Source organism: Pelobates fuscus, chromosome 1 (assembly GCF_036172605.1).
Source record: "Pelobates fuscus isolate aPelFus1 chromosome 1, aPelFus1.pri, whole genome shotgun sequence".
Lineage (NCBI taxonomy): Eukaryota > Metazoa > Chordata > Amphibia > Anura > Pelobatidae > Pelobates > Pelobates fuscus.
This window is the reverse complement of record NC_086317.1, coordinates 9,054,240-9,080,507: the sequence shown is the minus strand read 5'-3', so window position 1 is coordinate 9,080,507 and position 26,268 is coordinate 9,054,240. Positions and strand designations below refer to the sequence as shown.

The following is a 26,268-nucleotide window of genomic DNA, read 5'->3' as shown; positions in this document are numbered from 1 at the left end:
AATCTGCGAACACTATACACAAACTATCAATGATGAATCTGGGAACACTATATACAAACTATCAATGATAAATCTGGGAACACTATATACAAACTATCAATGATAAATCTGGGAACACTATATACAAACTATCAATGATAAATCTGCGAACACTATACACAAACTATCAATGATGAATCTGGGAACACTATATACAAACTATCAATGATAAATCTGGGAACACTATATACAAACTATCAATGATAAATCTGCAAACACTATATACAAACTATCAATGATAAATCTGGGAACACTATATACAAACTATCAATGATAAATCTGGGAACACTATACACAAACTATCAATGATAAATCTGGGAACACTATATACAAACTATCAATGATAAATCTGGGAACACTATATACAAACTATCAATGATAAATCTGGGAACACTATATACAAACTATCAATGATAAATCTGGGAACACTATATACAAACTATCAATGATAAATCTGCAAACACTATATACAAACTATCAATGATAAATCTGCGAACACTATACACAAACTATCAATGATGAATCTGGGAACACTATATACAAACTATCAATGATAAATCTGGGAACACTATATACAAACTATCAATGATAAATCTGGGAACACTATATACAAACTATCAATGATAAATCTGCGAACACTATACACAAACTATCAATGATGAATCTGGGAACACTATATACAAACTATCAATGATAAATCTGGGAACACTATATACAAACTATCAATGATAAATCTGCAAACACTATATACAAACTATCAATGATAAATCTGGGAACACTATATACAAACTATCAATGATAAATCTGGGAACACTATACACAAACTATCAATGATAAATCTGGGAACACTATATACAAACTATCAATGATAAATCTGGGAACACGATATACAAACTATCAATGATAAATCTGGGAACACTATATACAAACTATCAATGATAAATCTGCGAACACTATACACAAACTATCAATGATAAATCTGGGAACACTATATACAAACTATCAATGATAAATCTGGGAACACTATATACAAACTATCAATGATAAATCTGGGAACACTATATACAAACTATCAATGATAAATCTGCGAACACTATATACAAACTATCAATGATAAATCTGGGAACATTATATACAAACTATCAATGATAAATCTGGGAACACAATATACAAACTATCAATGATAAATCTGGGAACACTATATACAAACTATCAATTATAAATCTGGGAACACTATATACAAACTATCAATTATAAATCTGGGAACACTATATAGAAACTATCAATTATAAATCTGGGAACACTATATACAAACTATCAATGATAAATCTGGGAACACTATATACAAACTATCAATGACAAATCTGGGAACACTATACACAAACTATCAATGATAAATCTGCAAACACTATATACAAACTATCAATGATAAATCTGGGAACACTATATACAAACTATCAATGATAAATCTGGGAACACTATATACAAACTATCAATGATAAATCTGGGAACACTATATACAAACTATCAATGATAAATCTGGGAACACTATATACAAACTATCAATGATAAATCTGGGAACACTATATACAAACTATCAATGATAAATCTCTGAACACTATATACAAACTATCAATGATAAATCTGCAAACACTATATACAAACTATCAATGATAAATCTGGGAACACTATATACAAACTATCAATGATAAATCTGGGAACACTATACACAAACTATCAATGATAAATCTGGGAACACTATACACAAACTATCAATGATAAATCTGGGAACACTATATACAAACTATCAATGATAAATCTGGGAACACTATATACAAACTATCAAGGATAAATCTGGGAACACTATATACAAACTATCAAGGATAAATCTGGGAACACTATATACAAACTATCAATGATAAATCTGGGAACACTATACACAAACTATCAATGATAAATCTGGGAACACTATATACAAACTATCAATGATAAATCTGGGAACACTATATACAAATTATCAATGATAAATCTGGGAACACTATACACAAACTATCAATGATAAATCTGGGAACACTATATACAAACTATCAATGATAAATCTGGAACACTATATACAAACTATCAATGATAAATCTGTGAACACAATACACAAACTATCAATGATAAATCTGGAACACTATATACAAACTATCAATGATAAATCTGGGAACACTATATACAAACTATCAATGATAAATCTGCGAACACTATATACAAACTATCAATGATAAATCTGGGAACACTATATACAAACTATCAATGATAAATCTGCAAACACTATATACAAACTATCAATGATAAATCTGTGAACACAATACACAAACTATCAATGATAAATCTGGAACACTATATACAAACTATCAATGATAAATCTGGGAACACTATATACAAACTATCAATGATAAATCTGCGAACACTATATACAAACTATCAATGATAAATCTGGGAACACTATACACAAACTATCAATGATAAATCTGGGAACATTATATACAAACTATCAATGATAAATCTGGGAACACTATATACAAACTATCAATGATAAATCTGGGAACACTATATACAAACTATCAATGATAAATCTGGGAACACTATATACAAACTATCAATGATAAATCTGGGAACACTATATACAAACTATCAATGACAAATCTGGGAACACTATACACAAACTATCAATGATAAATCTGGGAACACTATATACAAACTATCAATGATAAATCTGGGAACACTATATACAAATTATCAATGATAAATCTGGGAACACTATACACAAACTATCAATGATAAATCTGGGAACACTATATACAAACTATCAATGATAAATCTGGAACACTATATACAAACTATCAATGATAAATCTGTGAACACAATACACAAACTATCAATGATAAATCTGGAACACTATATACAAACTATCAATGATAAATCTGGGAACACTATATACAAACTATCAATGATAAATCTGCGAACACTATATACAAACTATCAATGATAAATCTGGGAACACTATATACAAACTATCAATGATAAATCTGCAAACACTATATACAAACTATCAATGATAAATCTGTGAACACAATACACAAACTATCAATGATAAATCTGGAACACTATATACAAACTATCAATGATAAATCTGGGAACACTATATACAAACTATCAATGATAAATCTGCGAACACTATATACAAACTATCAATGATAAATCTGGGAACACTATACACAAACTATCAATGATAAATCTGGGAACATTATATACAAACTATCAATGATAAATCTGGGAACACTATACACAAACTATCAATGACAAATCTGGGAACACTATACACAAACTATCAATGATAAATCTGGGAACACTATATACAAACTATCAATGATAAATCTGGGAACACTATATACAAACTATCAATAATAAATCTGGGAACACTATATACAAACTATCAATGATAAATCTGGGAACACTATATACAAACTATCAATGATAAATCTGGGAACACTATATACAAACTATCAATGATAAATCTGGGAACACTATATACAAACTATCAATGATAAATCTGGGAACACTATATACAAACTATCAATGATAAATCTGGGAACACTATATACAAACTATCAATGATAAATCTGGGAACACTATATACAAACTATCAATGATAAATCTGGGAACACTATATACAAACTATCAATGATAAATCTGCGAACACTATATACAAACTATCAATGATAAATCTGCGAACACTATACACAAACTATAAATGATAAATCTGGGAACACTATATACAAACTATCAATGATAAATCTGGGAACACAATACACAAACTATCAATGATAAATCTGGGAACACTATATACAAACTATCAATGATAAATCTGGGAACACTATATACAAACTATCAATGATAAATCTGCGAACACTATATACAAACTATCAATGATAAATCTGCGAACACTATACACAAACTATAAATGATAAATCTGGGAACACTATATACAAACTATCAATGATAAATCTGGGAACACAATACACAAACTATCAATGATAAATCTGGGAACACTATATACAAACTATCAATGATAAATCTGGGAACACTATATACAAACTATCAATGATAAATCTGGGAACACTATATACAAACTATCAATGATAAATCTGCGAACACTATACACAAACTATAAATGATAAATCTGGGAACACTATATACAAACTATCAATGATAAATCTGGGAACACTATATACAAACTATCAATGATAAATCTGGGAACACTATATACAAACTATCAATGATAAATCTGGGAACACTATATACAAACTATCAATGATAAATCTGGGAACACTATATACAAACTATCAATGATAAATCTGCGAACACTATATACAAACTATCAATGATAAATCTGCAAACACTATATACAAACTATCAATGATAAATCTGGGAACACTATATACAAACTATCAATGATAAATCTGGGAACACTATACACAAACTATCAATGATAAATCTGGGAACACTATACACAAACTATCAATGATAAATCTGGGAACACTATATACAAACTATCAATGATAAATCTGGGAACACTATATACAAACTATCAAGGATAAATCTGGGAACACTATATACAAACTATCAAGGATAAATCTGGGAACACTATATACAAACTATCAATGACAAATCTGGGAACACTATACACAAACTATCAATGATAAATCTGGGAACACTATATACAAACTATCAATGATAAATCTGGGAACACTATATACAAATTATCAATGATAAATCTGGGAACACTATACACAAACTATCAATGATAAATCTGGGAACACTATATACAAACTATCAATGATAAATCTGGAACACTATATACAAACTATCAATGATAAATCTGTGAACACAATACACAAACTATCAATGATAAATCTGGAACACTATATACAAACTATCAATGATAAATCTGGGAACACTATATACAAACTATCAATGATAAATCTGCGAACACTATATACAAACTATCAATGATAAATCTGGGAACACTATATACAAACTATCAATGATAAATCTGCAAACACTATATACAAACTATCAATGATAAATCTGTGAACACAATACACAAACTATCAATGATAAATCTGGAACACTATATACAAACTATCAATGATAAATCTGGGAACACTATATACAAACTATCAATGATAAATCTGCGAACACTATATACAAACTATCAATGATAAATCTGGGAACACTATACACAAACTATCAATGATAAATCTGGGAACATTATATACAAACTATCAATGATAAATCTGGGAACACTATATACAAACTATCAATGATAAATCTGGGAACACTATATACAAACTATCAATGATAAATCTGGGAACACTATATACAAACTATCAATGATAAATCTGGGAACACTATATACAAACTATCAATGACAAATCTGGGAACACTATACACAAACTATCAATGATAAATCTGGGAACACTATATACAAACTATCAATGATAAATCTGGGAACACTATATACAAATTATCAATGATAAATCTGGGAACACTATACACAAACTATCAATGATAAATCTGGGAACACTATATACAAACTATCAATGATAAATCTGGAACACTATATACAAACTATCAATGATAAATCTGTGAACACAATACACAAACTATCAATGATAAATCTGGAACACTATATACAAACTATCAATGATAAATCTGGGAACACTATATACAAACTATCAATGATAAATCTGCGAACACTATATACAAACTATCAATGATAAATCTGGGAACACTATATACAAACTATCAATGATAAATCTGCAAACACTATATACAAACTATCAATGATAAATCTGTGAACACAATACACAAACTATCAATGATAAATCTGGAACACTATATACAAACTATCAATGATAAATCTGGGAACACTATATACAAACTATCAATGATAAATCTGCGAACACTATATACAAACTATCAATGATAAATCTGGGAACACTATACACAAACTATCAATGATAAATCTGGGAACATTATATACAAACTATCAATGATAAATCTGGGAACACTATACACAAACTATCAATGACAAATCTGGGAACACTATACACAAACTATCAATGATAAATCTGGGAACACTATATACAAACTATCAATGATAAATCTGGGAACACTATATACAAACTATCAATAATAAATCTGGGAACACTATATACAAACTATCAATGATAAATCTGGGAACACTATATACAAACTATCAATGATAAATCTGGGAACACTATATACAAACTATCAATGATAAATCTGGGAACACTATATACAAACTATCAATGATAAATCTGGGAACACTATATACAAACTATCAATGATAAATCTGGGAACACTATATACAAACTATCAATGATAAATCTGGGAACACTATATACAAACTATCAATGATAAATCTGGGAACACTATATACAAACTATCAATGATAAATCTGCGAACACTATATACAAACTATCAATGATAAATCTGCGAACACTATACACAAACTATAAATGATAAATCTGGGAACACTATATACAAACTATCAATGATAAATCTGGGAACACTATATACAAACTATCAATGATAAATCTGGGAACACTATATACAAACTATCAATGATAAATCTGGGAACACTATATACAAACTATCAATGATAAATCTGCGAACACTATACACAAACTATAAATGATAAATCTGGGAACACTATATACAAACTATCAATGATAAATCTGGGAACACTATATACAAACTATCAATGATAAATCTGGGAACACTATATACAAACTATCAATGATAAATCTGGGAACACTATATACAAACTATCAATGATAAATCTGCGAACACTATATACAAACTATCAATGATAAATCTGCGAACACTATACACAAACTATAAATGATAAATCTGGGAACACTATATACAAACTATCAATGATAAATCTGGGAACACTATACACAAACTATCAATGATAAATCTGGGAACACTATATACAAACTATCAATGATAAATCTGGGAACACTATATACAAACTATCAATGATAAATCTGCGAACACTATATACAAACTATCAATGATAAATCTGCGAACACTATACACAAACTATAAATGATAAATCTGGGAACACTATATACAAACTATCAATGATAAATCTGGGAACACTATATACAAACTATCAATGATAAATCTGGGAACACTATATACAAACTATCAATGATAAATCTGCGAACACTATACACAAACTATCAATGAGAAATCTGGGAACACTATATACAAACTATCAATGATAAATCTGGAACACTATATACAAACTATCAATGATAAATCTGGGAACACTATATACAAACTATCAATGATAAATCTGCGAACACTATATACAAACTATCAATGATAAATCTGGGAACACTATATACAAACTATCAATGATAAATCTCTGAACACTATATACAAACTATCAATGATAAATCTGCAAACACTATATACAAACTATCAATGATAAATCTGGGAACACTATATACAAACTATCAATGATAAATCTGGGAACACTATATACAAACTATCAATGATAAATCTGCGAACACTATACACAAACTATCAATGATAAATCTGTGCACACTACATACAAACTATCAATGATAAATCTGCGAACACTATATACAAACTATCAATGATAAATCTGGGAACACTATATACAAACTATCAATGATAAATCTGGGAACACTATATACAAACTATCAATGATAAATCTGGGAACACTATATACAAACTATCAATGATAAATCTGGGAACACTATACACAAACTATCAATGATAAATCTGTGCACACTATATACAAACTATCAATGATAAATCTGGGATCACTATATACAAACTATCAATGATAAATCTGCGAACACTATATACAAACTATAAATGATAAATCTGGGAACACTATATACAAACTATCAATGATAAATCTGGGAACACTATATACAAACTATCAATGATAAATCTGCGAACACTATACACAAACTATCAATGATAAATCTGGGAACACTATATACAAACTATCAATGATAAATCTGGGAACACTATATACAAACTATCAATGATAAATCTGGGAACACTATATACAAACTATCAATGATAAATCTGGGAACACTATATACAAACTATCAATGATAAATCTGCGAACACTATACACAAACTATCAATGATAAATCTGCGAACACAATACACAAACTATCAATAATAAATCTGGGAACACTATATACAAACTATCAATGATAAATCTGCGATCATTATATACAAACTATCAATGATAAATCTGGGAACACTATACACAAACTATCAATGATAAATCTGGGAACATTATATACAAACTATCAATGATAAATCTGGGAACACTATATACAAACTATCAATGACAAATCTGGGAACACTATATACAAACTATCAATGATAAATCTGGGAACACTATATACAAACTATCAATGATAAATCTGCGATCATTATATACAAACTATCAATGATAAATCTGGGAACACTATATACAAACTATCAATGATAAATCTGGGAACACTATATACAAACTATCAATGATAAATCTGCGAACACTATATACAAACTATCAATGATAAATCTGCGATCATTATATACAAACTATCAATGATAAATCTGGGAACACTATATACAAACTATCAATGATAAATCTGGGAACACTATATACAAACTATCAATGATAAATCTGCGAACACTGATGATGATGATGGTAATGAATGATGCTGCCAGGCTGATCTTCTCTCCGGTCGCTCCTCTCATACCCCGCCCTCTGTCGATCCTTACACTGGCTTCCTGTCTCCTATATGTGTCAATTCAAAATATTAACCCTTACCTATAAAGCTCTAAACAACTCTAGCCCCTGTTACATTTATTTACTGATTTATAGGTATGCCCTTTCTCTGTCTCTCAGCTCTGCCCATGACCTTCTCCTGTCCGCTGCTCGGACCCTTACTGCTAATTCAGGCTTGCTTAACTTTTCACAGGCGGCTCCTTTCCTTTGGAACAGCGTACCTACTCCCATCAGACTCTCTAACAGTCTTCAATCGTTTAAGAAATCTATCAAAACCCATCTGTTTAAAAATGCTTATGGCCTCACAGAGTTACTTCTATGTCACAAATCTGGATCTCTCCTAAAGAGCCACATTCTACCCTCACCTCCAGTTCTGTTACTTTATCAACTTGTTTGTTTATTGTCCCCCTTGATGCCCTCCCTATTGACCTGATACTCCACTCCTCTAGACTAAGCTCGTCTGAGCAGGTTCCTCATTTACCTATTGTTCCTGGAACATTTTGTAATTGTCCCTCTTACTGTTAATTTTCCCTTTAGGAAATGTAATTAAACCATATTCTTGGACTATATCATGAAAATCTGTTGCAAAAAGTTAACAATTTACCTTAGTGGGTTACCTAAAATTAGGTGAAGTGATTGAGATATTTGAAGACGAGTAGAAGATAATGTATGTTCTCTATACATCATAACGCCTCAAAATCTATTATACAATCATATATATGATGCCATATGGGCGAAACAATGAACCTTGCCATATACGTCAATAAAGAATTACATGTTCTATTTGTAATTAGCATTAAAAAAAAATGAAAGACCAAGAGGGAATCCTTTCATTTTACTAATAGTTATGAAACGGAAAGAAATATAAAAGACATAAGTTTAGGGAATTAGAAAAGGACCAGAATTAAGAAATTAAGAGACCTCCTGTAGAGAAAGAGATTGAAATTGCCTGTTCAGATTTCTGGTGTGTTGAAAATCTAATGCAAAGACAGTTTTCTTATTTTAGCTATAACCGAATATTCCTAAAAAACTGGGTCAGAAAACAGCATTCGCAAATTTACTGATAAAGCATTAGCACGTTACATGGAAAATGCTTAATTAATGTGGAGAGGTAGTCAAAGGGAATTGTATAAGTGGAATTCACTGTCTAAATGGGGAATGGAAATGATGTGATAACTAAAGAGGAATGGGTACATTATTTTATCATTCCAGCTACCTGAAAGAAGGTCCAAGAGTCAGGAAATGCAATGTGAGAACATTGAGTAATTATGGAAAATTGTTGTTAACAGATAGTTCTAGCATTGGAACATTCATATTGAAGTAAATTTGAGCATTGCAAAATTTGGAAGAAAACAGAAACTCCATCTGGATATGTGTAGAACAGTAGGTCTCAGAGCAGTCCTCATACATGTACTTCTATGCCAATGGAGATCCGGCCAAAACCTGGACTGTTAATTGGTCATGAGGACTGGCTTGGGAACCATTGGTGTAGTAGAGGAACACATTTTCTTATATAAATATACAAGCTCTCCATCTGTCTATCCATTTATCCATTCGTCTCACCATAAATTCTTCCACTGATCCGTCTATACGTTCATGAATATATGGATCCATCAAAGACTCCATCTTTCCAGCCATGAATCCATCCATCCTTCCATTAATCTAACCATCCTTCCATACAACTTTATTTATATAACTGCATTATTGGCAGAGCCAGATAGCTACACCAGATAAGTTTCCAAAAATGCAACAACCGATGATCGGCAGCAAATATAGCAAAGAAATGATTCATTGGGGGATACGAATATACCAAGCCACTTATTTAAAAAAACTAAACAATTCTGCGAAACTAGTAACACACATAATATCTCAACAAATCTAGATATGAGAAATAATGATCAGGATGCAAAATTGGCATTACATAATGAGCTAGCAGGAGTCAGGGTAAGTCGATCAACAGACAAAATCACTAAAACTGCTTCCTCCTAATGTAAACACAAGTGGGGCACTTAGTGAAGCTATATCTTATAGCACTGAGTATAACGACAACCAGAGTTATAGGGCACCTTGATCAGAGACGGTGGGAATCTCTCATGATATATAAAAGCAAGATGCACTTTATTGGCCACATTTCAGGAGATGTTTAAACATGAGCTGACTAGGGAGAATAGATGGTTTGAATGTTTTTGTTTCAGCAACAGGTTTTGTCAAAATGTGGACGAGACTTAGAGAAAGAAAGCCTATGCGTCTAAAACCTGTGCGATTGATGATAAACATTGCATTGGAGAACATGGCAGGTCTGAGTGGAAGAAAGAAAGGGAAATGTCAGGATAAAAAGCTGCCTGGGGTTTGCTCTAACTGACATCGTGCTGGTGGATTGCAGAGAGATACGGACAGATACAGAAACACTGCAAGTGAGGAATGACTTCACACATCACGGAATGACTAGATCGCAAGAAAAATACCCAGCTGTAGATAAAGAGCTCAACATTCAGTGTCAACCACAACATTCCTCCCACTGGGAACAGAAAATAACGGTTGTATAATGTATTCCGATCCACTTCAAACTCCAGGAATAAGTTGCCAAGATAAATGCTAACTAACTGATTAATGTTCGAATGAACAATGCTAATTTCACTTTAAGAACCTCCATACAATTCTCTGTCAACAATCCCTTCTTCTGCAGAAAATAGCAATCATGATTTTTTATTAAACAGAATGACTTGCAATACATTTTCCAAGAAAAAAATAAGACTAATGAAATTGTATAAAATCCCATTATCTTTGATTGTGGCAACATATTAGCCTCCAAACCCACCAATGATTACAATAACACACACATATATATATATATATATAAACAACAACAAAATCACACGCTTAAAAAAGATTGGAAGGTTATTTAAAAAACAAAACAAATCATCTGAATATGAATAAATACACTGTTATGCATCTTTAACTAAAATAAAATATTCTGCTTATAATGAGATTTAAAGCAACAGCCACACTGAGGAGGACTGACTGTTTCCCCAGTAAAATCAGTACAATGCTTCTTGTCTTCTCATAAACCTCTTGCTTGGGATATCTTAATTTTTGGAACTTTTAACATTTGGGTTGGAGGGACAACATTTTTTTTACTCTATTTTTGTTGCTTTATCCTCTGATATATATATATATTTTTGTATTTTTGCAGTGCATGATGTAGTACATAGAGGCTCGAGGTACCCCAAAGGCAATCCTTAAGCATAACATTTTGTAATACAGTTGGGGTACTGGCTAGGGCTTGCACATTTTTTGTAATATAAACATGAGGTTCATTGTCAGCGGGTAACTACAAACGTAGGGAGCTAAGCCGGGATATGCATGCTGACTGCAGGAATATACAATTATGATCAGGGTGATGGGAGCCACTAAATTTAACAGGCTATACATAGTGATCATAAGATTTAATAAACTTATATGGCTTCAGACGGTAAACTAGTAAACAGAGAATAGAGAAAACATATTTTTTGGAAAGAGAGTTCTCACAGTGTGTGCTCATGCTAAAACCAGGAGTTGGATGACTAGTCACTGCCCGCCAGTTCAGCCGATGCCCAGTTTGGAGGCTTTGAGTGCAGGCCTGGGAGGTACGTCGTTGAGTCTCCCCAGCTGCTCTTCGGTGTCCCGTGTGTCTACAGCATTCACACAGCGGGAAGCGCAGGAGGCGCTCCTTCTGCCCTAGGACCTTCCGGGAACCAGTAAAATTGTCTCATGGACTCCTTCTCAAGTCCTTCCCCCGTGTGGGGCTGCGCAGGGTTGCACTTCGTTGCTTTTGCGGGCTTACTTTCCTCCACAGGTGTGAGTGGTGTGTAAGGGTCGCGCCCCGTGTGGCTCTTTTCCCAGGTGGGACAACAGGCTTGTAGTATGTGATTCTGGTGAGTGTTCTGCCCGGATGGGGCCTCTCCGGCTGTGCCTCGGCCGTGCGCCTTTCTGTGGGCTGAGCTCTGTCTGTCCGTCGTGCTTTGGGTGTTTTGACCTTGTTACTGGCAAGTGCTGGTGCCTGCGGCTGTCGCCTGTTTCCAGGCGTTCCCAGAATGGCATGCAGCTGTTGTGGCGAAACCGACCTCGCCACGTGTCCTTGGAGGGGGCTGATTGCCCGCCTCTTGCCTTTGGACTATGGACCAGACTTTATGGGAATGTGATACCCCAGATAGCCATACCATGGAGCCTATTCATATAATGAAAGACTATGGGAAAGACTTTAGCTCCATGGCAATTGTACTGTGTGAGTAGGATCTGCGCGCTATTCAGTAGTTTTGTGCGTGCAGATCCCAGCTATCTGGGGATAGGTGAAATGTCTGTGTGTTATGTGTAAATGTGACTTTATGTATTTTAAAGTGTTTTATGTTGTTTTGCAACCATGTGGTTAATGGAGTCTGCCTTTAGTCCTGGGTAATTGGATTACTTCTCCAATTAACTCCAGGGCAGAAGGGAGGAAACCAGGGTGCATTGTGGGGATGTTTTTCTGCCAGCCAGAAAGGAACAAAAGATACTTTTAGTAACTTTTGAACCCCTGGTCGGATTCATGCCATTTTTTAATATGTTGTTCCCCTGAATGGATTGATTGTGGATATGTATTTTTATGTGAATGTGATGTATGGTTTTAAAGTTATGAAAGTTGTGTAAAAGTATATTTTACACTGTATGCATAATGGGATTATGTGTCACACTAAGGGGAGGGGACGTGTGGGAGGTAACATTTATGTCATTGGTTCTTTTATGCCTCCCCCTGGGTGTGGCCTGTATGTGTGAGTTGGAAATAAAAGCCAGGCTGGATGAGCCAGTCCAGAGTTCCTGTTTTAACCCTCAAAGTGAAGTGTCGTCTCATTATTGGGGGAAGGATTTATTGCATGCTGTTCCAGTTGACTGCTAGGAGTACAAGCCTATTCGTATGGTTCCTATTCAATGGTCTACAGCATTCATATGCTTGGGAGAATTTAAAAGGTTTCTCGGATTCGGTGATTGTGGTGTCTGCCAGAGTGCTTGGAGTCCTCAGGAAGCGCTAGGAGCATCCATTAACGGAGGTACCAAGTCGGGGTGCCAGGCGATCCGTTACATTGGTGGCAAGCGGTGGGATGGCGTCCTAGTGCGAGGTAAAGCAGCTCGGAGACACAGTACGTTTGGATTTACAAATGGAGGGCGACGCTAGTGTGCCTACAGCGTCCCTGTCTACACAAAGATTTGGGAAAATGGGGTTCGTAGACCCCTGGGCAACACACACACCTGAGGAAGAGAGTGAATTAGAATGGAGAGATAATGCCCGGAAAGAATTATGGTACGATGCCCTGGAGGAAGTCCAGTATCAACGGCAGCAGCGCCTTCCTGGTGTCGCATACCAGTTGGAGGAACAAATGGCCTGGCGGATGCCACTTCTGGGAGATCAACCTGGAGGGCAGCGGGTAAGACAACTCGAGTACCTCGTGGAAAGGGAACTGAGCCTGGACGCCTCATACCGGGCACTGTGGTGGTGCACTGTCCAGCCAGAGACGTGGAGGGCAGAGGGCATCCAGCCAGAGGGGGAGAACTACACAAGCCCTGGCCTGTTGTGGAAAGCCTTAGTGGAGGATGTCGACTTCGGCAGTCCAGCAGAGTCACGGTACTGGGCTATCTTTCATTACCGAGGTGAGATGATACAGGGCCCGAGATCTATTGGACTGGGAGAAGACCTCCGCCGTTCCGCTGCCATGGAACGAGAGCTGGAGATGGACTATGTAGAACTATTAAATTCCTGCCAGCCGCAGAGCAGGGACGCAGACCGGGAAAACTGGGTGGCAGACCCAGACCTGCTAGCCTATAGCTGGGAAAACGCGGCAGAGGTACCCCCTGCTTCACTACCAGTTGCAGAAGTAGGGGACTTCATAGACTGGTCCTGGAGAGACCCACAGATGGCAGGTGGAGATGGGATCGAGGTCTCTCTACCGGCCCTACAGGGATGCTGGGCAGTCGGCCCAGATCCCCAGCAGCAGGTTACAGTTCAGAGAGAGGAGCTTGTTACACCCTCTCTCCAGCGGCAGCCTAACCCACCAAGGGGAGACCGTAAGCCCCACACCAGCGCAGATGGGACCGTGGTCTCTGCGCCCAAGTTACAGGGAGCTGAAGGAGCCGTCCTCCCTCCCCAGCAGCAGCGTGATTTTTTGGGAATAGAGAGCCCAGTCTCCGTTCCCCAGCAGCAGGACACTGCATTGGGAGGAGAGACAGTCGGTCTCCCTCCACAAAGACTGAAAGTATGCATGGGAGAGGAGATTGTTACCTCCTCTCTCCAGCGGCAGAGTGTTCTAATGGGAGAGGAGCTGGCTACCACCTCTCCCCAGCGGCAGCTTAATGTACCAGGGGGAGACTGTAAGCCCCACACCTGTGCAGATGGGACAGTGGTCTCTGCACTTCCAACACAGGGGGTAGGGACGGTCGGTCCTGCCCCCCCACAACAGGGCTGTTTAGCCAAAGGGGAGGCAGTCGGTCTCCAGCAGCAGAGCTGTGTAACTAAAGGGGAGACAGTCGGTCTCCAGCAGCAGAGCTGTGTAACTAAAGGGGAGACAGTCGGTCTCCAGCAGCAGAGCGGTGTAACTCAAGGGGAGACAGTCGGTCTCCAGCAGCAGAGCGGTGTATTTAAAGGGGAGACAGTCTGTCTCCAGCAGCAGAGCTGTGTAACTAAAGGGGAGACAGTCGGTCTCCAGCAGCAGAGCTGTGTAACTCAAGGGGAGACAGTCGGTCTCCAGCAGCAGAGCGGTGTAACTCAAGGGGAGACAGTCGGTCTCCAGCAGCAGAGCGGTGTATTTAAAGGGGAGACAGTCGGTCTCCAGCAACCAGGCTCCAACCAGACTACTCCCGTGGTAGTGCTGGCAACAGGACAGAGTACCGCTGGTCTCTGCCCCCTCAGCAACCTACCAAGGCAGCCTACCAGTCCCCCACACAGCCGTGGTGAGGCACCTGAACCTGGACAAGATTCTCCCTCACCCAGGTGTAGTAACTGTTTATTGTGGGTGGGCTGCTCTGCTGTTTCTGTCTTGTGGGTGGGCTGCTGGACTAACAAGGGCACTGACCGGCAGGAGGTCAAGTACCCTGTTAGTCTGGGGGGTAAAGGGGAGAAGTGTGGCGAAACCTACCTCGCCACGTGTCTTTGGAGGGGGCTGATTGCCCGCCTCTTGCCTTTGGACTATGGACCAGACTTTATGGGAATGTGATACCCCAGATAGCCATACCATGGAGCCTATGCCGATGCCCAGTTTGGAGGCTTTGAGTGCAGGCCTGGGAGGTACGTCGTTGAGTCTCCCCAGCTGCTCTTCGGTGTCCCGTGTGTCTACAGCATTCACACAGCGGGAAGCGCAGGAGGCGCTCCTTCTGCCCTGGGATCTTCCGGGAACCAGTAAAATTGTCTCATGGACTCCTTCTCAAGTCCTTCCCCCGTGTGGGGCTGCGCAGGGTTGCACTTCGTTGCTTTTGCGGGCTTACTTTCCTCCACAGGTGTGAGTGGTGTGTAAGGGTCGCGCCCAGTGTGGCTCTTTTCCCAGGTGGGACAACAGGCTTGTAGTATGTGATTCTGGTGAGTGTTCTGCCCGGATGGGGCCTCTCCGGCTGTGCCTCGGCCGTGCGCCTTTCTGTGGGCTGAGCTCTGTCTGTCCGTCGTGCTTTGGGTGTTTTGACCTTGTTACTGGCAAGTGCTGGTGCCTGCGGCTGTCGCCTGTTTCCAGGCGTTCCCAGAATGGCATGCAGCTGTTGTGGCGAAACCGACCTCGCCACGTGTCCTTGGAGGGGGCTGATTGCCCGCCTCTTGCCTTTGGACTATGGACCAGACTTTATGGGAATGTGATACCCCAGATAGCCATACCATGGAGCCTATTCATATAATGAAAAACTATGGGAAAGACTTTAGCTCCATGGCAATTGTACTGTGTGAGTAGGATCTGCGCGCTATTCGGTAGTTTTGTGCGTGCAGATCCCAGCTATCTGGGGATAGGTGAAATGTCTGTGTGTTATGTGTAAATGTGACTTTATGTATTTTAAAGTGTTTTATGTTGTTTTGCAACCATGTGGTTAATGGAGTCTGCCTTTAGTCCTGGGTAATTGGATTACTTCTCCAATTAACTCCAGGGCAGAAGGGAGGAAACCAGGGTGCATTGTGGGGATGTTTTTCTGCCAGCCAGAAAGGAACAAAAGATACTTTTAGTAACTTTTGAACCCCTGGTCGGATTCATGCCATTTTTTAATATGTTGTTCCCCTGAATGGATTGATTGTGGATATGTATTTTTATGTGAATGTGATGTATGGTTTTAAAGTTATGAAAGTTGTGTAAAAGTATATTTTACACTGTATGCATAATGGGATTATGTGTCACACTAAGGGGAGGGGATGTGTGGGAGGTAACATTTATGTCATTGGTTCTTTTATGCCTCCCCCTGGGTGTGGCCTGTATGTGTGAGTTGGAAATAAAAGCCAGGCTGGATGAGCCAGTCCAGAGTTCCTGTTTTAACCCTCAAAGTGAAGTGTCGTCTCATTATTGGGGGAAGGATTTATTGCATGCTGTTCCAGTTGACTGCTAGGAGTACAAGCCTATTCGTATGGTTCCTATTCAATGGTCTACAGCATTCATATGCTTGGGAGAATTTAAAAGGTTTCTCGGATTCGGTGATTGTGGTGTCTGCCAGAGTGCTTGGAGTCCTCAGGAAGCGCTAGGAGCATCCATTAACGGAGGTACCAAGTCGGGGTGCCAGGCGATCCGTTACATTGGTGGCAAGCGGTGGGATGGCGTCCTAGTGCGAGGTAAAGCAGCTCGGAGACACAGTACGTTTGGATTTACAAATGGAGGGCGACGCTAGTGTGCCTACAGCGTCCCTGTCTACACAAAGATTTGGGAAAATGGGGTTCGTAGACCCCTGGGCAACACACACACCTGAGGAAGAGAGTGAATTAGAATGGAGAGATAATGCCCGGAAAGAATTATGGTACGATGCCCTGGAGGAAGTCCAGTATCAACGGCAGCAGCGCCTTCCTGGTGTCGCATACCAGTTGGAGGAACAAATGGCCTGGCGGATGCCACTTCTGGGAGATCAACCTGGAGGGCAGCGGGTAAGACAACTCGAGTACCTCGTGGAAAGGGAACTGAGCCTGGACGCCTCATACCGGGCACTGTGGTGGTGCACTGTCCAGCCAGAGACGTGGAGGGCAGAGGGCATCCAGCCAGAGGGGGAGAACTACACAAGCCCTGGCCTGTTGTGGAAAGCCTTAGTGGAGGATGTCGACTTCGGCAGTCCAGCAGAGTCACGGTACTGGGCTATCTTTCATTACCGAGGTGAGATGATACAGGGCCCGAGATCTATTGGACTGGGAGAAGACCTCCGCCGTTTCGCTGCCATGGAACGAGAGCTGGAGATGGACTATGTAGAACTATTAAATTCCTGCCAGCCGCAGAGCAGGGACGCAGACCGGGAAAACTGGGTGGCAGACCCAGACCTGCTAGCCTATAGCTGGGAAAACGCGGCAGAGGTACCCCCTGCTTCACTACCAGTTGCAGAAGTAGGGGACTTCATAGACTGGTCCTGGAGAGACCCACAGATGGCAGGTGGAGATGGGATCGAGGTCTCTCTACCGGCCCTACAGGGATGCTGGGCAGTCGGCCCAGATCCCCAGCGGCAGGTTACAGTTCAGAGAGAGGAGCTTGTTACACCCTCTCTCCAGCGGCAGCCGAACCCACCAAGGGGAGACCGTAAGCCCCACACCAGCGCAGATGGGACCGTGGTCTCTGCGCCCAAGTTACAGGGAGCTGAAGGAGCCGTCCTCCCTCCCCAGCAGCAGCGTGATTTTTTGGGAATAGAGAGCCCAGTCTCCGTTCCCCAGCAGCAGGACACTGCATTGGGAGGAGAGACAGTCGGTCTCCCTCCACAAAGACTGAAAGTATGCATGGGAGAGGAGATTGTTACCTCCTCTCTCCAGCGGCAGAGTGTTCTAATGGGAGAGGAGCTGGCTACCACCTCTCCCCAGCGGCAGCTTAATGTACCAGGGGGAGACTGTAAGCCCCACACCTGTGCAGATGGGACAGTGGTCTCTGCACTTCCAACACAGGGGGTAGGGACGGTCGGTCCTGCCCCCCCACAACAGGGCTGTTTAGCCAAAGGGGAGACAGTCGGTCTCCAGCAGCAGAGCTGTGTAACTAAAGGGGAGACAGTCGGTCTCCAGCAGCAGAGCTGTGTAACTAAAGGGGAGACAGTCGGTCTCCAGCAGCAGAGCGGTGTAACTCAAGGGGAGACAGTCGGTCTCCAGCAGCAGAGCGGTGTATTTAAAGGGGAGACAGTCTGTCTCCAGCAGCAGAGCTGTGTAACTAAAGGGGAGACAGTCGGTCTCCAGCAGCAGAGCTGTGTAACTCAAGGGGAGACAGTCGGTCTCCAGCAGCAGAGCGGTGTAACTCAAGGGGAGACAGTCGGTCTCCAGCAGCAGAGCGGTGTATTTAAAGGGGAGACAGTCGGTCTCCAGCAACCAGGCTCCAACCAGACTACTCCCGTGGTAGTGCTGGCAACAGGACAGAGTACCGCTGGTCTCTGCCCCCTCAGCAACCTACCAAGGCAGCCTACCAGTCCCCCACACAGCCGTGGTGAGGCACCTGAACCTGGACAAGATTCTCCCTCACCCAGGTGTAGTAACTGTTTATTGTGGGTGGGCTGCTCTGCTGTTTCTGTCTTGTGGGTGGGCTGCTGGACTAACAAGGGCACTGACCGGCAGGAGGTCAAGTACCCTGTTAGTCTGGGGGGTAAAGGGGAGAAGTGTGGCGAAACCGACCTCGCCACGTGTCTTTGGAGGGGGCTGATTGCCCGCCTCTTGCCTTTGGACTATGGACCAGACTTTATGGGAATGTGATACCCCAGATAGCCATACCATGGAGCCTATTCATATAATGAAAGACTATGGGAAAGACTTTAGCTCCATGGCAATTGTACTGTGTGAGTAGGATCTGCGCGCTATTCGGTAGTTTTGTGCGTGCAGATCCCAGCTATCTGGGGATAGGTGAAATATCTGTGTGTTATGTGTAAATGTGACTTTATGTATTTTAAAGTGTTTTATGTTGTTTTGCAACCATGTGGTTAATGGAGTCTGCCTTTAGTCCTGGGTAATTGGATTACTCCAATTAACTCCAGGGCAGAAGGGAGGAAACCAGGGTGCATTGTGGGGATGTTTTTCTGCCAGCCAGAAAGGAACAAAAGATACTTTTAGTAACTTTTGAACCCCTGGTCGGATTCATGCCATTTTTTAATATGTTGTTCCCCTGAATGGATTGATTGTGGATATGTATTTTTATGTGAATGTGATGTATGGTTTTAAAGTTATGAAAGTTGTGTAAAAGTATATTTTACACTGTATGCATAATGGGATTATGTGTCACACTAAGGGGAGGGGATGTGTGGGAGGTAACATCTATGTCATTGGTTCTTTTATGCCTCCCCCTGGGTGTGGCCTGTATGTGTGAGTTGGAAATAAAAGCCAGGCTGGATGAGCCAGTCCAGAGTTCCTGTTTTACCCTCAAAGTGAAGTGTCGTCTCATTATTGGGGGAAGGATTTATTGCATGCTGTTCCAGTTGACTGCTAGGAGTACAAGCCTATTCGTATGGTTCCTATTCAATGGTCTACAGCATTCATATGCTTGGGAGAATTTAAAAGGTTTCTCGGATTCGGTGATTGTGGTGTCTGCCAGAGTGCTTGGAGTCCTCAGGAAGCACTAGGAGCATCCATTAACGGAGGTACCAAGTCGGGGTGCCAGGTGATCCGTTACAGCTGTTATGTAGGAAGAAGGACCAAACAGATCCCCAGTCAGAATGTAGGAGATCACATGTTGTCCTATCCCTGTACAGGATGTATAAAGAAGGACCAAACACAGCCCCAGTCGTACTGTAGGTGATCAAATGTTGTCCTATCCCTGTACAGAATGTATGAAGAAGAACCAAACACAGCCCCAGTCGGAATGTAGGAGATCACATGTTCTCCATATCCCTGTACAGAATGTATGAAGAAGGACCAAACACAGCCCCAGTCGGAATGTAGGAGATCACATGTTGTCCATATCCCTGTACAGGATGTATGAAGAAGGACCAAACACAGTCCCAGTCGGAATGTAGGAGATCACATGTTCTCCATATCACTGTACAGAATGTATGAAGAAGGACCAAACATAGCCCCAGTCGGAATGTAGGAGATCACATGTTGTCCATATCCCTGTACAGAATGTATGAAGAAGGACCAAACACAGCCCCAGTCGGAATGTAGGAGATCACATGTTGTCCATATCCCTGCACGGGATGTATGAAGAAGGACCAAACACAGCCCCAGTCGGAATGTAGGAGATCACATGTTGTCCATATCACTGTACAGAATGTATGAAGAAGGACCAAACATAGCCCCAGTCGGAATGTAGGAGATCACATGTTGTCCATATCCCTGTACAGAATATATGAAGAAGGACCAAACACAGCCCAGTCGCAATGTAGGAGATCACATGTTGTCCATATCCCTGCACGGGATGTATGAAGAAAGACCAAACACAGCCCCAGTCGGAATGTAGGAGATCAAATGTTGTCCATATCCCTGCACAGGATGTATGAAGAAGCCCCAGTCGGAATGTAGGAGATCAAATGTTGTCCATATCCCTGCACAGGATGTATGAAGAAGGACCAAACACAGCCCCAGTCGGAATGTAGGAGATCACATATTGTCCATATCCCTGCACAGGATGTATGAAGAAGGACCAAACACAGCCCCAGTCGGAATGTAGGAGATCACATGTTGTCCATATCCCTGCACGGGATGTATGAAGAAGGACCAAACACAGCCCCAGTCGGAATGTAGGAGATCACATGTTGTCCATATCCCTGCACGGGATGTATGAAGAAGGACCAAACACAGCCCCAGTCGGAATGTAGGAGATCACATGTTGTCCATATCCCTGCACGGGATGTATGAAGAAGGACCAAACACAGCCCCAGTCGGAATGTAGGAGATCACATGTTGTCCATATCCCTGCACGGGATGTATGAAGAAGGACCAAACACAGTCCCAGTCGGAATGTAGGAGATCACATATTGTCCATATCCCTGCACAGGATGTATGAAGAAGGACCAAACACAGCCCCAGTCGGAATGTAGGAGATCACATATTGTCCATATCCCTGCACAGAATGTATGAAGAAGGACCAAACACAGCCCCAGTCGGAATGTAGGAGATCACATGTTGTCCATATCCCTGCAGAGGATGTATGAAGAAGGACCAAACACAGCCCCAGTCGGAATGTAGGAGATCACATGTTGTCCATTTCCCTGCACGGGATGTATGAAGAAGGACCAAACACAGCCCCAGTCGGAATGTAGGAGATCAAATGTTGTCCATATCCCTGCACAAGATGTATGAAGAAGGACCAAACACAGCCGCAGTCGGAATGTAGGAGATCAAATGTTGTCCATATCCCTGCACAGAATGTATGAAGAAGGACCAAACACAGCCCCAGTCGGAATGTAGGAGATCACATATTGTCCATATCCCTGCACAGAATGTATGAAGAAGGACCAAACACAGCCCCAGTCGGAATGTAGGAGATCACATGTTGGACATATGCCTGCACAGAATGTATGAAGGACCAAACACAGCCCCAGTCGGAATGTAGGAGATCACATGTTGTCCATTTCCCTGCACGGGATGTATGAAGAAGGACCAAACACAGCCCCAGTCGGAATGTAGGAGATCAAATGTTGTCCATATCCCTGCACAAGATGTATGAAGAAGGACCAAACACAGCCCCAGTCGGAATGTAGGAGATCAAATGTTGTCCATATCCCTGCACAGAATGTATGAAGAAGGACCAAACACAGCCCCAGTCGGAATGTAGGAGATCACATGTTGTCCATATCCCTGCACAGGATGTATAAAGAAGGACCAAACACAGTCCCAGTCGGAATGTAGGAGATCACATGTTGTCCATATCCCTGCACAGGATGTATGAAGAAGGACCAAACACAGTCCCAGTCGGAATGTAGGAGATCACATGTTGTCCATATCCCTGCACAGGATGTATGAAGAAGGACCAAACACAGTCCCAGTCGGAATGTAGGAGATCACATGTTGTCCATATCCCTGCACAGGATGTATGAAGAAGGACCAAACACAGCCCCAGTCGGAATGTAGGAGATCACATGTTCTCCATATCCCTGCACAGGATGTATGAAGAAGGACCAAACACAGCCCCAGTCGGAATGTAGGAGATCACATGTTGTCCATATGCCTGCACAGAATGTATGAAGAAGGACCAAACACAGCCCCAGTCGGAATGTAGGAGATCACATGTTGTCCATATCCCTGCACAGGATGTATGAAGAAGGACCAAACACAGTCCCAGTCGGAATGTAGGAGATCACATGTTGTCCATATCCCTGCACAGGATGTATGAAGAAGGACCAAACACAGTCCCAGTCGGAATGTAGGAGATCACATGTTGTCCATATCCCTGTACAGGATGTATGAAGAAGGACCAAACACAGTCCCAGTCGGAATGTAGGAGATCACATGTTGTCCATATCCCTGTACAGGATGTATGAAGAAGGACCAAACACAGCCCCAGTCGGAATGTAGGAGATCACATGTTGTCCATATCCCTGTACAGGATGTATGAAGAAGGACCAAACACAGTCCCAGTCGGAATGTAGGAGATCACATGTTGTCCATATCCCTGTACAGGATGTATGAAGAAGGACCAAACACAGCCCCAGTCGGAATGTAGGAGATCACATGTTGTCCATATCCCTGTACAGGATGTATGAAGAAGGACCAAACACAGTCCCAGTCGGAATGTAGGAGATCACATGTTGTCCATATCCCTGTACAGGATGTATGAAGAAGGACCAAACACAGCCCCAGTCGGAATGTAGGAGAGCACATGTTGTACATATCCCTGTATAGGATGTATGAAGAAGGACCAAACAGAGTCCCAGTCAGAATGTTTTCCATGTATTCACTATTGGTTTCAAACACATATCCCCTGTGATAATGTGGAATTCCACTGACAATCAACAGCGTTTTGTGTTTGTTTTGTTTTATTTCAGTGACAGGGATTGTATATGTTTCTTCTTTCACATTACGTTCCATTGATTTTTCCCTTTTTTTAGTTTGTTTAAAGGCCACTAGGAAATCCTGACTTCATACTAATAACAATTAAATGGGTGCGAATCATTTTAATAATTTAATTCCAGGACATTAAAGGGACACTACAGTCACCAGAACCAATACAGCTTAATGTACAGTATACAGCTTAATGTATATTATATAGCTTAATGTATAGTATACGGCTTAATGTACAGTATACAGGTTAATGTACAGTATACAGATTAATGTACAGTATACAGCTTAATGTATAGTATACGGCTTAATGTACAGTATACAGGTTAATGTACAGTATACAGATTAATGTACAGTATACAGCTTAATGTATAGTATACGGCTTAATGTACAGTATACAGGTTAATGTACAGTATACAGATTAATGTACAGTATACAGCTTAATGTATAGTATACGGCTTAATGTACAGTATACAGGTTAATGTATAGTATACGGCTTAATGTACAATATACAGATTAATGTATAGTATACAGCTTAATGTAAGGTAAACAGCTTATTGTAGTTTTTCTGGCAAGTATAGTCAGCTTTTCAATGTAAACATGTTTTTAACCCGGACAGGCCAGCTAGGAATCATTACAGCCTTATCATGGTGTATAGTAACCCGGACAGGCCAGCTAGGGATCGTTATATTCTTACCATGGGGAATAGTAACGTGGACAGGCCAGCTAGGAATCATTACAGCCTTATCATGGGGAATAGTAACCCGGACAGGCCAGCTAGGGATCGTTATAATCTTACCATGGGGAATAGTAACCCGGACAGGCCAGCTAGGGATCGTTATAATCTTACCATGGGGAATAGTAACGTGGACAGGCCAGCTAGGAATCATTACAGCCTTATCATGGTGTATAGTAACCCGGACAGGCCAGCTAGGGATCGTTATAATCTTACCATGGGGAATAGTAACGTGGACAGGCCAGCTAGGAATCATTACAGCCTTATCATGGTGTATAGTAACCCGGACAGGCCAGCTAGGGATCGTTATAATCTTACCATGGGGAATAGTAACCCGGACAGGCCAGCTAGGGATCGTTATAATCTTACCATGGGGAATAGTAACGCGGACAGGCCAGCTAGGGATCGTTATAGTCTTACCATGGAGAATAGTGACCCTGACAGGCCAGCTAAGGATCGTTATAGTCTTACCATGGGGAATAGTAACCCGGACAGGCCAGCTAGGAATCATTACAGCCTTATCATGGTGTATAGTAACCCGGACAGGTCAGTTAGGGATCGTTATAATCTTACCATGGGGAATAGTAACCCGGACAGGCCAGTTAGGGATCGTTATAATCTTACCATGGGGAATAGTAACGCGGACAGGCCAGCTAGGGATCGTTATAGTCTTACCATGGGGAATAGTAACGCGGACAGGCCAGCTAGGGATCGTTATAGTCTTACCATGGAGAATAGTGACCCTGACAGGCCAGCTAAGGATCGTTATAGTCTTAACATGGGGAATAGTGACCCGGACAAGCCAGCTAGGGATAGGCTTACCATGGGGAATAGTGACCCCGACAGGCCAGCTAGGAATTGTTATAGTCTTACCATGGGGAATAGTGACCCCGACAGGCCAGCTAGGAATCGTTATAATCTTACCATGGGGAATAGTGACCTGGAAAGGCCGGCTGGGGTTCTTTAGATTCCACACAGTTAGACTTCCATCTGAGTGACTGCACATGAATTGTCTTCCTTCGTGATGCCATCCAACAGAATGAATCGCCTGGAAGCAAATAAGACTAAAGGTTAGCATTAACACACTTAATACGCACAATGGTTTCAGTATTACATCATTTTTTTTTTAATGCCTGATAAAAAAACACATGAAATTAATTATTTCTATATACATATACAAACATACAGTCATGCATACATGCACTTATAGATACACTCATACAAAAAACTCATACATACATATACACATACATACTCTCATATATACATAGATACATACAAAAACTCATACATACATTCTTACACATACACTCATTCTTACACAAGCTCATACATACATACACATACACACTGTGTAGTGACGACCTTAAACCCACTGACAGGTGAAGTGAATAACATTGATTATATCGTTACAATGACACCTGTCACAGGGTGGGATATATTAGACAACAAGTGAACAGT

At 40.6% G+C, this 26,268-nt stretch overlaps 1 protein-coding gene across 8 annotated transcripts in view; it reads right to left on the bottom strand.

Moving 5' to 3' along the window:
- STXBP5L (syntaxin binding protein 5L) overlaps nt 1-26,268 on the bottom strand; it is a 350,034-nt gene that overhangs the window by 172,974 nt on the left and 150,792 nt on the right. For all 8 annotated transcript variants that reach the window (XM_063446146.1, XM_063446149.1, XM_063446159.1 and 5 more), the window contains exon 8: nt 25,732-25,855. In XM_063446146.1, the coding sequence (XP_063302216.1) occupies nt 25,732-25,855 (124 nt within the window). The remainder of the gene's footprint in view (nt 1-25,731; nt 25,856-26,268) is intronic.